At 42.9% G+C, this 15,298-nt stretch overlaps 1 protein-coding gene across 2 annotated transcripts; it reads right to left on the bottom strand.

Moving 5' to 3' along the window:
• Window positions 1-1,293: 1,293 nt before the first annotated feature.
• LOC149453515 (uncharacterized) lies at window positions 1,294-10,314 on the bottom strand. Of its 2 annotated transcripts, none has more exons than XM_089688391.1 (9): window positions 10,211-10,314; window positions 7,383-7,483; window positions 6,939-7,127; window positions 6,729-6,852; window positions 6,196-6,614; window positions 5,986-6,103; window positions 5,787-5,875; window positions 5,586-5,670; window positions 1,294-2,669 (listed from the first exon to the last, which is right to left on the bottom strand). In XM_089688391.1, exons 1-9 carry the CDS (start codon window positions 10,311-10,313, stop codon window positions 1,999-2,001), a joined length of 1,899 nt encoding a protein of 632 aa, XP_089544517.1. In that variant the 5' UTR covers window position 10,314; the 3' UTR covers window positions 1,294-1,998. The 2 variants fall into 2 exon arrangements, with proteins under 2 accessions (XP_089544517.1, XP_089544518.1); XM_089688392.1 differs by having other exon boundaries at window positions 6,196-6,515.
• Window positions 10,315-15,298: the final 4,984 nt, after the last annotated feature.

Below are 15,298 nucleotides of genomic sequence, written 5' to 3'. Positions count from 1 at the left end.
TTGATGTAATCCCCCGTGGATTTCGAGGTGTGTTTAGGATCATTATCCATTTGTAGAAGCCATCCTCTCTTTAACTTCAGCTTTTTCACAGATGGCATCAAGTTACCATCCAAAATTTGCTGAAATTTTATTGAATCCATTTTTCCTTCTACTCGTGAGATGTTCCCTGTGCCACTGGCTGCAACACAACCCCAAAGCATGATTGATCCAACCCCATGCTTAACAGTTGGACAGAGGTTCTTTTCATTAAATTCTGTGCCCCTTCTTCTCCAAACGTACCTTTGCTCATTCTGGCCAAAAAGTTCAATTTTACCCTCATCGGTCCACAGAACTTGTTTCCAAAATGCATCAGGCTTGTCTATATGTTCATTTGCAAAGTTCAAATGATGATTTTTGTGGTGAGGACGTAGAAGAGGTTTTCTTCTGATGACTCTTCCATGAAGACCATATTTGTACAAGTATCTCTTTACAGTGGAATAGTGTACCACAACTCCAGTGTCTGCCAGATCTTTCCAGAGGAATCGTGCAGTCAAACGTGGGTTTTGAATTGTTTTTCTCACAATCCTGCGAGCTGTTCTGTCTGATATTTTTCTTGGTCTTCCAGATCTTGCTTTAACTTCCACTGTTCCTGATGACTGCCATTTCTTAACTACATTCCGAACAGAGGATATTGACATCTGAAAACGCTTTGCTATCTTCTTATAGCCTTCTCCAGCTTTGTGAGCGTCAACTATTTTCAGTTTCAGTTTTCTAGACAACTGCTTAGAAGAACCCATGGTGCTGATTGTTGGGGTAAGGTCAGATGAGTCTGGGCATTTAAAACCTTTGAGATTGACATCACCTGGTCTTCCCAGACGATGATTGAGAACAATCCATGACACTGGCAGGTCTCAGCTTGGCAAAGGGGGCAGTGCATGCTATAAATTCTGCAGGGTGCCCAAACATTTGCAGATGCCATTGTTTTGTTTTCTGTTATTTTGAAAGTGTAAATGATGGAAATAAAATCTAACTTTTGTTGACATATTATAAGAATGTCTAATCTGTAATTTGATGCCTTTTGGAGATTTTTCCATCTTTTCTTGGCTTCTTTATGCACATTAATACAAATTTTTAGCTGGGGTGCCCAAACTTTCGATCCCCACTGTATATATATATATATATATATATATATGAAAAAAAAAACAAATAATGTTTAGGGGGTTAAGTAATTTTCTAGCAAAAAAACATTTTTTACAAAGTGTCAGAAAAGGTGTGTCTAAACATACATATATTATATACAAATAACATCATACACACCATGGCAAACCTGAACTTTATTTTATAAAAATTTAAAAAATTATTATTAATAATAATAATAATAATTATAATACACCATTTTCGGAAGAAGGGAAACAAAATCCTAAATTTTCCAACATTTTTCTTGGTTCTGTGTATCTTCTGTGCTTTACAGATTGAAACTCCCATTTTGTGGGTCCATAATTATTTCTTGGTCAGACTTAGGCTTCCTAACACGCCTCATCTGTTTGCAGCTCTGAAAACTTGTTCAGTGAATAAATACGTGAGACTGTCAGAGCTACATCCTCATCAATCCTGGTTTCTATCCCCTCATCCAAATCATCTCAACCTGTTGGGTTCTTATATTTCTTCTGCTCTCTACCTCTTTCCTGTAGCCAGTGTAGGCACTTCCACCTGCAACAAGATTTCAGTTGGTGTGTAAAAAAATGGGAATTTATTACAGAGCAGGGCAGGGGTGGACTGACCATCTGGAAACTCGGGCACTGCCCGAGGGCCCGTGGTCAGTAGGGGGCCCCATGAGATGTCCCTGGTACCTTTTTCATAGGCTTTTTTGAGTTTGGGCAAGGACACAGGGGCCCCATGATCACCTATTGCCCGGGGGCCCCATGAGTTGTTAGTCCGCCCCTGGAGCAGGGTTATTCAGTGCTGGCTTCCACATTAAGGGTATAAAAACGGGATTTTTTCGAAGTGTTAATTTCTGTGTCATCTAAACTGATTGGATTTATCAGCTAAGCCCCGCAAAGGCAACTTATCCTCATTATGGAAGTGCTGATGGTTTCTCAGTCTGAATTTCTGCGTGAAGGATTTCCCGCACTCCAGGCACAAGTAGGGCCTCTCACCGGTGTGAACCCTTCTATGTCTGACAACATCCGAGCTCTTAGCAAAGCATTTCCCACAGTCAGGGCACGGGAAAGGTCGGTCCCCTGTGTGGACCTTCTGGTGGTTGAGAAGAATGGACTTCTGTGTGAAACTTTTCCCGCATATAGAGCAGGAATACGGCCTGTCCCCCGTGTGTGTCCGCACATGACGCACAACGTTAGCATGCGTGGTGAACTGTTTGCCGCAAAAAGAACAGAGATGTAATTTATTGCCTTTAAGAGCTTTATGGTATCCAGTTTCCTGAAGGTCAGCAGGATCTGGTGGCCAATCCGCACCGGGAAGACCTAGATTACTGCTTGGGATCAGGATAAGTGATGTATCGGCAGAAGATTCCTGAAGGTTGGATGGAGTGGGTGACCTATTCAGTACTGGATAGACAGGTAGACTGGCCTGATCTTCTCTTGGAGAAACTTCTGTGATGTTGTCCTCTTGTCTGTCCCAATATGGAGACAACGTGAGATGCCTGTTCAAGGTCTTCCTGACTTCACGACCGTCTGCCGGGAATAGAAAAAAAAAAAAAAAAAAAAAAAAAAAAAAAAAAACTTTTAATAACTTATTTTTCAAGTTTTTACAAAATATAGCTCCAGTAGTTCTACAAAAATGAAAGAAAACTGTTTGGCTGCCTATTTGGTTTATGTTAACCCCTCACCTACAGGGCACTTCTACCCCCTTCCTGCCCGCCGGGCACTCATACCCCCTTCCTGCCCGCCGGGCACTCCCACCCCCTTCCTGCCCGCCGGGCACTTCCACCCCCTTCCTGCCCGCCGGGCACTTCCATCCCCTTCCTGCCCGCCGGGCACTTCCATCCCCTTCCTGCCCGCCGGGCACTTCCACCCCCTTCCAGCCTGCCGGGCACTCATACCCCTTCCTGCCTGCCACTCATACCCCCTTCCTGCCTGCCGGGCACTTCCACCCCCTTCCTGCCTACCGGGCACTTATACACCCTTCCTATCCAGGCCAATTTTCAGCTTTCAGCGTTGTCGCACTTTAAATGACAATTGCGCGGTCATGAAACACTGTACCCGTATGAAATTTTTATCATTTTTTTGAGAGAGATAGAGCTTTATTTTGGTGGTATTTAATCACCTCAGGGTTTTTTATTTTTTTACTAAACAAACCAAAAAACACTGAAAATTTTGAAAAAAAACCAAAACGTTTTTTCTTAGTTTTTGTTATAAAATTATATAAATAAGTGATTTTTCTCCTTCGCTGATGTGCGCTAATGAGGCTGCAGTGATGGGCACTGATAGGTGGCACTGAAAGGCAGCACTCATATATGGCACTGATAGGCAGCACTGAAAGGCAGCTCAGATGGGCACTGATATGTGGCATTTATGTACACTGGTAGGCACTGATGGGCACTGGCAGGTGGCATTGATGGCAACTGGTAGGTGGCACTGATAGGCACTGAAAGGCAACACTCATAAATGGCACTGATAGGCGGCACTGAAAGGCAGCTCAGATGGGCACTGATATGTGGCATTGATGAGAAACTGACAGGTGGCACTGCTGGGGCTACACAGATCAGGGCACACTGATCATCAAGGGACTATACAGAACAAGACACTTTCTTGACCTCGGGAGGGATAAAACCAAACCAAAAGAACATTTACTCAGAACTCTTGGGATGCCCTCAACGGAAATCCTCTCCTCCAAAAACGCAGTTTCCCAAAGGAATGTATTGAAAACCAATTAATCGTTCTGGAAGTCAGAAAAAAGTAAAAAAAAAAAAAAAAAAAAAGAGAAGGTTGCTGTCATATAGGTCAGTGATGGTTTTTAAATGTAATTACCAGATTTTTTTTTCTTCACTATAGCTCAGAGAATCAGCTGTCACTTTCCCCCCAGCTAAAAGAAACAAAAAGTTTCCTTTTAGTTTATTTCCCGAGATAAAAGAAGCAAAGTTTCTGGGGAAAGTGACAGCTAATTCTGTGAGCTATAGTGAAGAAAAAAAAAAAAAAAAAAAAGGGAAGGAAGAAGGGCGGCAATTGCATTTAAAAATCGACACTGACAAACACTTTGTATTGCAAAAAAAAATATGTAAAAAATTTGTAAACCGAGGCATTATTTTCAATGGATTTTTATTCGTAAACGGAAAATTACGTTAACCGGAGGCACACCGGTCGTGAACCGAGGTACACCTGTATTTAAAAAACAAACAAAAAAAAAAAAAACCCCAAAAACTTTAAAAATCATTTTAAGCGTTTCTGGACCAGAGCGTTTGCCCTGATCTCCTCTGTGACCTCTCTTGACCTTACAAAGGCGGCCAAAATGGTGCTCTTTAACAATCTGGCAGATGATATCCCTAGGCACAGCCAATCTCTTATCTTTTATATTTTACTCGCCGCGAAGATGTTTTTTGCAAAAGCCTGAAACACTCCTGTGATGAACACTGCCGCGACTAAAAACACAAGCTATTCTGGTTAATGTTATACAAAAAAAAAAAAAAAAAAAAAAAGAAGAAACACCTCATAAAACTATCATACGAGAGAACCATTGGTCAGTTTGCCCTCATTTAGTTTTTGAAAGATCCCAAGACAGAACCACCTATGCTTAGTGGCTATGACAATCTTTGTGGTCTGTGACTGAGAAGGAGTGAAAAACTCTATGGTCACCAGCAATCAACTAGAGAATCATATGTGACACCAGGGGCGGACTGACAACTCATGGGGCCTCCCGGGCAATAGGGGGATCATGGGGCCCCTGTGACCTCACCCACACCCAAAAAAGCCTATGAAAAATAAAAAAAAAATAAAAAAATACCAGGAGCATCTGATGGGGCCCCCTACTGACCCAGAGCCCTCGGGCAGTGCCCGAGTTCTCAAATGGTCAGTCCACCCCTGTGTGACGCCAACGTCTGGAAAATATGGGAGTGAAGCAAAGAAGCCAATGGACACCTACAATCACTCAGTGACATGTTTTCTGCGACTGTTCAAAAAGATCCAATTCAAAAAAGAAAAAGAAAACCACACAGATCGCAGAAATGAAACCGCAGATCCAAATGGATTAACAAAAAAACAACAGATTATGCAGCAGAAGACAGCAGATGAAAAACGTAGAGAAGAAGAGTTACCAGAAGAGCAAAATCAACCAAAGCCGTTGTCCAAGATAATGGCCTGTGAGTGGGGGGAGGTTGATCTTAAAGTTCACCTCTTTTGAGTTAATTTGCTGGTTCTTTGACCTTATAATGGTCATTTTACCAAAAAATTAGCATGACCTGAAAGACCACAAGTCTACTGGGAAGAAAAACTGATGATGGGGTGATTATTATTTCAAGAGATGGTGCCAAACCTTTGAGGAAAAAGACGAAAAGCCATCTGATCTAGACAAGAACTGTACCACAAGGCCCAACAAACCTAATAACAGTTACGTTTCTAATATTTCCCATGGCAAAAGAAACATTTATGACTTACCTGCATTGATCTCTATAGGACATTCCTCCTCCTTACATTGCTGATAGGTTGTCATGTAGACCTCGTCCTCTACATCATTTTCAAACTAGAGGACAAATTAAAAAAAAACAATCATGTCTTGACTTGATGATGTTTAAACAACTGCTTTTTACAGTTCACACAGCCTTGAATCATTTTGGTGAGACTTTCTTCTCCTCCTACCAGATCATCGTGAGGGATGTTTTGATGTTCTTGTGTGGTATACTGGGAATGTAGAGGACGGAGAAATCTCTCTGGTGAATTGGACACATCTGTAGGAAACATACCAAATGAAGGAGAAGAGTAGAGAAGAAGACATTGTTTTAGTGACTGAACAAGGAGAATCTGGGACTCTTCTCTGGATTTACAGTTTATTTCTCACCTGTGCTGATCCCTGGAGGTACTTCCTCCTCCTTACAAGACTCATCACCCCTCACAGACAGCACTTTGTCGTCGTCATCATAGACTTCAGCTTTAATAGTAATCACACCTTCTTCACCCTAAAAAGAATCCACAAAACACAAAAATGTAGATTCTCTGTAGATCAAATGGTGCACAGTCACTTTGTTGAGACTCTTAAATAAACCTCTACCTGATGCTGGTGAGGGATCTCATGATCTTCCTGGTGAGGGACCTCATGATCTTCCGGTGTGGAAGCCAGAGCATATTGAGGACATCTCTCTGGTGGGTTCCTATTACTGGATCCATCTACCTGATGATGGTGAGGGATGGTTTGACCTTCTTGTGTGGAATCCCGGGAATACAGAGGATGGGGACATCTCTGTGGTGGGTTCCCATTACTGGATCCATCTACCTGATGATGGTGAGGGATGGTGTGACCTTCCTGTGTGGAGTCCCGGGAATACAGAGGACGGAGACATCTCTCTGGTGGGTTCCCATGACTGGATCCATCTACCTGATGGTGAGGGGTGGTGTGACCTTCCTGTGTGGAATCCCGGGAATACAGAGGACGGGGACATCTCTCTGGTGGGTTCCCACTACTGGACCCATCTGTAGGAAACACACACACTGACAATCTATTGTTTTTATGTGTTTATCAGATGATGGGGGATCTAGGTGGACCCTCCGTACTGCTCTCTCCTTTACAATAAAGTCTTCTCTTACCCGGTGATGTGAGGGGCGGCTGATTGTCCATCATGACGTCCTTGTAGAGGTCCTTGTGTCCTTCTAAATACTCCCACTCCTCCATGGAGAAATAGACAGTGACATCCTGACACCTTATAGGAACCTGACACACACAATGATACAGTCACCATCCAGACACATCCCTTGTCTGTTACTGGAGAATGTCCCAGAATTCCCGGCACCACTCACCTCTCCCGTCAGCAGTTCGATGATCTTGTTAGTGACTTCCAGAACCTTCTGTTTGTTTTTGTTCTCAGATATCAGGGAGAAGGGTGGAGGTACCTTCATGGAGCTCTGGGTTGTGCCAAACTTTCCATGCCCATAGGGATGATTGCGTGAGAATACATACAGTCCAGATGTCTTCACTAGTATGTAATCCTGTATATTGGGGAAAAGATTTGTACATTTTACAAATAAAAGTGTTCCCAGAATCCCTAGTGTTACTATTTAGATCCCTGTTAAAGCAGAAGTGAGTCTGATGTATTACGAGCCTTCAAGAATCGGTTGGCTATATGTATTTTTAATAGAGTGATGTCACGTGACCTCCCAGAATCCTCCTCACCTCTCCGGTCAGGTCTGTGTTTTATTAATAGAGACGAGAGTGGTCATGTGACCTCCCAGAATCCTCCTCACCTCTCCGGTCAGTAGGTAGATGATCTCCAGGGTAAGGTTTAACATCCGCTCCGTCACACGGCCCCAGTCTACATCCATGGTCAGTGAAGAAGTCATTAGATCTATAAGAGAGTTATTTTGGTAACAGGGAAAGGAATGACTGCAGTGCCTTGCCAGGTCTTCGGAGAAGTCTTTGATACACGCTGGTGAGGGGGGCTTTAAGAAGACAGCTGATGACAAGTGGGACCTTTGAGTGCGGTTCTCCTTTAAAATAAAACAGCTTTGGTTTGATATTATTTTACCCTTTTAGTGCTCCCCGACCTTCCTCGTAATAATCTGATCTCACCACCTCTGAGGTTCTATCTACACCCAGTGTTGAGACCCTTCAGATCTACCTAGTTTATCACTCCTGTGCCCCTTACACTCAACCAATGCTCCACTCATTGCAGGATGGGTCTTCTCATGATGGTGGACTGGATGATTGAATGGGAAATATTCATGGAGAACTGGCCTCAGTGCCTGTAAAACTATAAAAAATCTGAATCCTCCCATTAAAACCTTACCTGTAAAGCTTCCAACCCCTTCCCTGGAGCGCCCTCTTAATTGTACGATATCACTTCCAGGCTATAGCTGGAGGGCGCCTGGATGCTGGAGAGAAGCCGAAAGAAGATTCTGCACACAGCTTAACTTTTAAGATAATCAGCAGACTTTTTTCATTGTATGCTCCCCTCCTTTCCAAACCAAGCCACTGGTGAGCACCAGCAACACCTTCTATAGACTGATGGCCATCCATCAACCTGCCACAACCAATGATCACTCACAGCTCCCTCCCTTCTCAGTCACCCTCAACCTCCTTCCACACTGATGAGAACCTGTAAGACCCCTCTCTGGACTGATCAACCATCTACCCCTACAACTGATGACCACCCACAGCACCATCCTCTCAACTTACAACTATCTAAGCATTACCAACACCACTGATAAGCACCGACAAACCTCCTCCCAAAGTGATGAGAACCTATAAGACCTCTCTCTCTCTCGACCAATCTTCTATTCACCCGCTACAACCAGTGACCACCCACAGCTCCCTTCCCTGTGCTTAGAACAATCCAGGCCTCACCCACCCCACTGAGCAGTACCCACAACCTTCCTCCAGCACTAATGAGGACATGCAAGACCTGTTCTTGACTTATCACCCACCAGCCACAATCAATGAGCACCTACAGCTCCTTCCCCTGGACCTATGACCATCTGAGCCTCCACCAACCCACTGATGAGCATCACAAACCTCTCCCTGAATGAATGAGAACCTGCCAGACCCCTCTCTGGACTGATCAGCCATCTACCCCCTACAAGCAATGACCAACCACAGCATCCTCCTCTCAATCTACAACTATCTAAGCATCACCCACCCATTGATGACCACCGGGAACCCTTCTCCCAAAGTGATGAGAACCTACAATCTTCCATCTACCTGTCACAATCAATGAGCACCTACAGCTCCCTCCCCTGGACCTTTGACCATCTGAGCCTCCACCACCCCACTGACCACAAACCTCTCCCCGCACTGATAAGCTCCTGCAATATCTGTTCCTGGAATGATCATCCATCCACCCACCACCAACGGCCATCCACAGCTCCCCTTCTCAGACGGATGACCACATACTGCACTGATAACGTTGATTGATGCCCACTTCTACCCAAACTCCACCTATTGAGGGGTGCCAAAATGCCTTCACCCACACCAAGACCTGTTGACTAATGAACACCCATAGCTCCCTCCCTGGACAAATGACCACCAACCAATGAACACCCACATTTCCTTCCCTAGGATTTATGACCACCCCAGACTCCCCAACTCAGCTGGGACCCACTTCTGTGGATGTGAATCCACTGTCTCCCCATACTGGTGACCACCCACAACTCTCTCCACTAGACTACTGACCACACTATATACCTCCACCTCCGATAGGCACTGGTGACCCGATCCCCATCCCTCACCTATTCATATGCAATTACAGACCTCCACCCAGACTGATGACGGTCCCTGACCCTGCCGAATCTTCATCCACCAAGACTACAGAGCATCTTCTCTTTTCTAGACTGATGGTCAACCAGCCCCCCTCCTGCCACCTCATTGATCACCACCCACTCCTCTCCCAAATCCCAACTACTGGTCTCTCCATTGTCCATGTTGGTCTAATAATGGCTCATCCCCCCAAGTATGACCCCCCTCCTCCACAATGGTGACCCCCAGGACACCCCAAATGAGGATCAGCTGCCATCCCAACCCCCTCTACTAATGAACGCCCACATCCATCATTATTTCTTTGCTACACCTCATTCACACGTAAAAAACAGATTTCTGCACGAATGAATTGGGCCATTCAGACAGGTGCATTTGGGGGGGGGGGGGGGGGGCATTATGTAGCCCTGCATTTATCAACGTACAAAAAAAAAAAATAATTGAGGAGAGGTGTGACCATGGCTGTACAGTTCCGTTTTTACAGCACGCAAATGTGCTAAAACGCACGTAAATGCAAACACATCTAAATGAATGCAATTTTCTGCCGCCAGGAACTTGCGCACCCTTGTGAACGAGGCCTGAAGATTTTTGTTTTGTTTTTTGGTATCATCTGTGCATTTATTTACTTATAAGTTCCTAATTTGCTTATTCAAACATATCACACCCACCAGGACACAGCAGCCATTGATATGTTGTACACCCTTTTATAAGAAATAAATAATAGAATTATTCGTCCTCTCCTGCCATCCCAGTGACCAGACACACGCTGTCACTAATCAGAATATACAAATATACAAAGGAAGCTTCAAAGGATTGTCAATACCTGCTGCCAGTAACAACTGTGGCTCCTGCTTCCTCTTCCAGCTCCCCGGAACTTCCGGTTTGTGCGTTCCAGCCGCTGCCGCCTGTTCTTCCGGGTTATGCATCTCAGGCAGTTTTGTAGCCATGCAGGCGCCATCGTGCGTTCATTGTTAAAACTGCAAAGTAAAAATGGTCACTACAGCTCCGCAGTGCCATCATGTGGCCATTTATGAGTACTGCAGCGGTCACAGCTGTACCCTCCTTCATACTATAGTGCCACACTACCGCCCTGTGGCTGTTTATCAAAACTGCAACCCACCATGAATTTACTCATTGAAGAATTAATATATGCAGTATATTATATATAATAAAGATTTTGTCTTTAGTACTCTTGTATTGAATTGTGCTGTACTATCACCCTTTCATATTGTAATAATGTAAAGCATCATGTACACTGTTGGCACTATACAAATAATATATATATATATACACACACACATACATATAAATTTAAAAAAAAATAAATTATACATATATATATATATATATATATATATATATATACATATATACACATACACACATTAAAAAAAAATAAAAATAAAAATATATTTTTTTATATATATATATATATATATATATATATATATATATATATATACACACACACACATTACCAAAAAAATAAAAATATATATATATATATATATATATACAGTCAGGTCCATAAATATTGGGACATCAACACAATTCTAACATTTTTGGCTTTATACACCACCACAATGGATTTGAAATTAAATGAACAAGATGTGCTTTAACTGCAGACTGTCAGCTTTAATTTGAGGGTATTTACATCCAAATCAGGTGAACAGTGTAGGAATTACAACAGTTTGCATATGTGCCTCCCACTTGTTAAGGGACCAAAAGTAATGGGACAGAATAATAATCATAAATCAAACTTTCACTTTTTAATACTTGGTTGCAAATCCTTTGCAGTCAATTACAGCCTGAAGTCTGGAATGCATAGACATCACCAGATGCTGGGTTTCATCCCTGGTGATGCTCTGTCAGGCCTCTACTGCAACTGTCTTCAGTTCCTGCTTGTTCTTGGGGCATTTTCCTTCAGTTTTGTCTTCAGCAAGTGAAATGCATGCTCAATCGGATTCAGGTCAGGTGATTGACTTGGCCATTGCATAACATTCCACTTCTTTCCCTTAAAAAAACTCTTTGGTTGCTTTTGCAGTATGCTTTGGGTCATTGTCCATCTGCATTGTGAAGCCGCGTCCAATGAGTTCTGAAGCATTTGGCTGAATATGAGCAGATAATATTCACGAAACACTTCAGAATTCATCCTGCTGCTTTTGTCAGCAGTCACATCATCAATAAATACAAGAGAACCAGTTCCATTGGCAGCCATACATGCCCACGCCATGAAACTACCACCACTATGCTTCACTGATGAGGTGGTATGCTTAGGATCATGAGCAGTTCCTTTCCTTCTCCATACTCTTCTCTTCCCATCACTCTGGTACAAGTTGATCTTGGTCTCATCTGTCCATAGGATGTTGTTCCAGAACTGTGAAGGCTTTTTTAGATGTCGTTTGGCAAACTCTAATCTGGCCTTCCTGTTTTTGAGGCTCACCAATGGTTTACATCTTGTGGTGAACCCTCTGTATTCACTTTGGTGAAGTCTTCTTTTGATTGTTGACTTTGACACACATACACCTACCTCCTGGAGAGGGTTCTTGATCTGGCCAACTGTTGTGAAGGGTGTTTTCTTCACCAGGGAAAGAATTCTTCGGTCATCCACCACAGTTGTTTTCCGTGGTCTTCCGGGTCTTTTGGTGTTGCTGAGCTCACCGGTGCGTTCCTTCTTTTTAAGAATGTTCCAAACAGTTGTTTTGGCCACGCCTAATGTTTTTGCTATCTCTCTGATGGGTTTGTTTTGTTTTTTCAGCCTAATGATGGCTTGCTTTACTGATAGTGACAGCTCTTTGGATCTCATCTTGAGAGTTGACAGCAACAGATTCCATATGCAAAAAGCACACTTGAAATGAACTCTGGACCTTTTATCTGCTCATTGTACTTGGGATAATGAGGGAATAACACACACCTGGCCATGGAACAGCTGAGAAGCCAATTGTCCCATTAGTTTTGGTCCCTTAACAAGTGGGAGGCACATATGCAAACTGTTGTAATTCCTACATCGTTCACCTGATTTGGATGTAAATATCCTCAAATTAAAGCTGACAGTCTGCAGTTAAAGCACATCTTGTTCGTTTCATTTCAAATCCATTGTGGTGGTGTATAGAGCCAAAAATGTTAGAATTGTGTTGATGTCCCAATATTTATGGACCTGACTGTATATATATATACACACACACACATATATATTTGTGTATATATATATATATATATATATATATATATATAAAATAATTTTTTTCTGCGTGTGTGTGTATATATATATATATATATATATATATATACAGTTGCAATAAAAAGTATGTGAACCTCTTGGGATTATGTGGAGTTTTGCATGAATTGGGCATAAAATGTGCTCTGAACGTCATCTAAGTCACAACAATAGAAGAACACAGTCTGCTGAACATAATACTACATAAACATTAGATGTTGCCATGGTTTAATTGCACATAACATGTAAACATTCACAGTGCAGGGAGGAAAAAGTATGTGAGGCCCTAGCTTAATGACTTCTCCCAGAGCTAATTGGAGCCAGGAGTGAGCCAACCTTGACTCCAATCAGTGTGATGATATTTCATGTGTTGCTGACAGCTGTCCTGCCCTTAAAAAACACACACCTGTTTTGGGTTTACTGGTTTCAAGAAGCACTGTCTGATGTGAACCATGCCTCGCAGAAAAGAGCTCTCAGAAGACCTACGATCAAGAATTGTTGACTTGCATGAAGCTGGAAAGGGTTACAAAAGTATCTCCAAAAGCCTTGATGTTCATGTGTCCACGGTAAGACAGACTGTCTACAAATGGAGAAAGTTTAGCACTGTTGCTACTCTCCCTAGGTGAGGTCGTCCTGTAAAAATGACTGCAAGAACACAGCGCAGAATGCTGCATGAGGTAAAAAAGAATCCCAGAGTGTCAGCAAAAGACCTACAGAAATCTCTGGCACATGCTAACATTTTTGTTGACACATCTACAATAAAGAAAACATTAAACAAGAATGGAGTACATGGGAGGACACCACGGAGGAAGCCATTGCTGTCCAAAAAGAATATTGCAGCATGTTTGAAGTTTGCAAAAGAGCACCTGGATGTTCCACAGCACTATTGGCAAAATATACTGTGGACAGATGAAACCAAGACTGAGTTGTTTGGGAAGAATACACAACACTATGTGTGGAGAAAAAAAGGCACAGCACAGCAACATCAAAACCTCATCCCCACTGTAAAACATGGCGGAGGGAGCATCATGGTTTGGGGCTGCTTTGCTGCCTCAGGGCCTGGACGGATTGTTGTCATTGATGGGAAAATGAATTCCAGAGTTTATCAAGACATTTTACAGGAAAACGTACGACCATCTGTCCGCCAACTGAAGCTCCGCAGAGGATGGGTGATGCAACAGGACAATGACCCAAAGCATACAAGTAATTCAACAAAACAATGGCTGCAACAGCACAGAATACGCCTTCTGGAGTGGCCCAGTCAGAGTCCTGACCTCAACCCGATTGAAATGCTGTGGCATGACCTTAAGAGAGCGATTCACACCAGACATCCCAAGTATATTGCCACACTGAAACAGTTTTGTGAAGAGGAGTGGTCCAAAATTACTCCAGATCGTTGTGCAGGTCTGATCTGCAACTACAGGAAACGTTTGGTTGAGGTTATTGCTGCCAAAGGAGGGTCAACCAGTTACTAAGTCCAAAGGTTCACATACATTTTCCTCCCTGCACTGTGAATGTTTACATGTTATGTGCAATTAAACCATGGCAACATCTAATGTTTGTGTAGTATTATGTTCAGCAGACTGTGTTCTTCTATTGTTGTGACTTAGATGATGTTCAGAGCACATTTTATGCCCAATTCATGCAAAACTCCATGGAATCCCAAGGGGTTCACATACTTTTTATTGCAACTGTATATATATAAACACACACTGTATGTCTATATATTATAATATAAATTATAATATATTATATATTGTATTATTGTATTGAGCCAAGAGTGTGCACGATGCTTTACGATATTACAATATGAAGATAAAGGGAGATAGTGCAGCAACAGTACAATTCAATACAAGAGTACTAAAGACAAAACCATTTTTTTGTTTTCATTTTGACTAGAGTAAGGGAGGGTTATAACCCGTCAGTTTTTTTTTTCATCTGTGTCTGATTGAGGAGATTTATCCTTATTTCCTGTCCCACAGCTGAAACAGGAAGTGAGAAGAAATTCCTCCAAATAAGGCTGCATGCACACTTGGCGTTTTAATAACGCCGGTAGCGTTAGCTGCATAAAGTCACGTTAAAAACGCAAGTTTTTCAGCATTTTTGTATTAACATTTAGCCGTGTTTTTTCGCATTTGTGTTTTTTAGCGTTTGTGTTTTTTACACACAAAAAAAAAAAACCGTGTTGTTTATACAATGATCTCTCCCGTCAGCTTTAACAGACGATCGCCGAGTGCTGGGCAGGAATCACTGGCTGGGACCCGATGACTGACATCCTTAGCCGCAAATAGCAGCACAGGTAGGGTGGTGCGCGTGCGCCCCCTACCTGGAAATGCAAGTCACGTGTATATATGTGCAGCCCTGATACCCTGGAGCAGTATTTCTGTTATCAGGTGACGGGCAAGCAGTTAAAGGTGAAAATGCTCTCAGGCCTTACACCGGGCTGGCTGCTTCCCCTGCTGATAGGCTGTCCATCACCGGTGGACTGTAGAACAGTGGACGTCTCTCTTTCAAGCCCCCCCTTCTCCAGGGGCTCCATGTCAGCACCATTCCTCACTCCCTCTTACACCCGACTCCAGAGTCTGACCCCTGCTAGCATGGCTCTCATATTTATGGGCTGATCTACCACACTACCAGGGCCTCTTAGCCTGGGATTGGTCATACATCTATGAATATGCAGATTGAGGTCTGCTG

Source organism: Staurois parvus, unplaced genomic scaffold (genome assembly GCF_062004578.1).
Source record: "Staurois parvus isolate SC_StPar_1 unplaced genomic scaffold, SC_StPar_1.0 ptg000449l, whole genome shotgun sequence".
Classification (NCBI taxonomy): Eukaryota; Metazoa; Chordata; class Amphibia; order Anura; family Ranidae; genus Staurois; species Staurois parvus.
The sequence above is the reverse complement of the archived record's forward strand: the minus strand, read 5'-3'. Positions and strand labels throughout refer to the sequence as shown.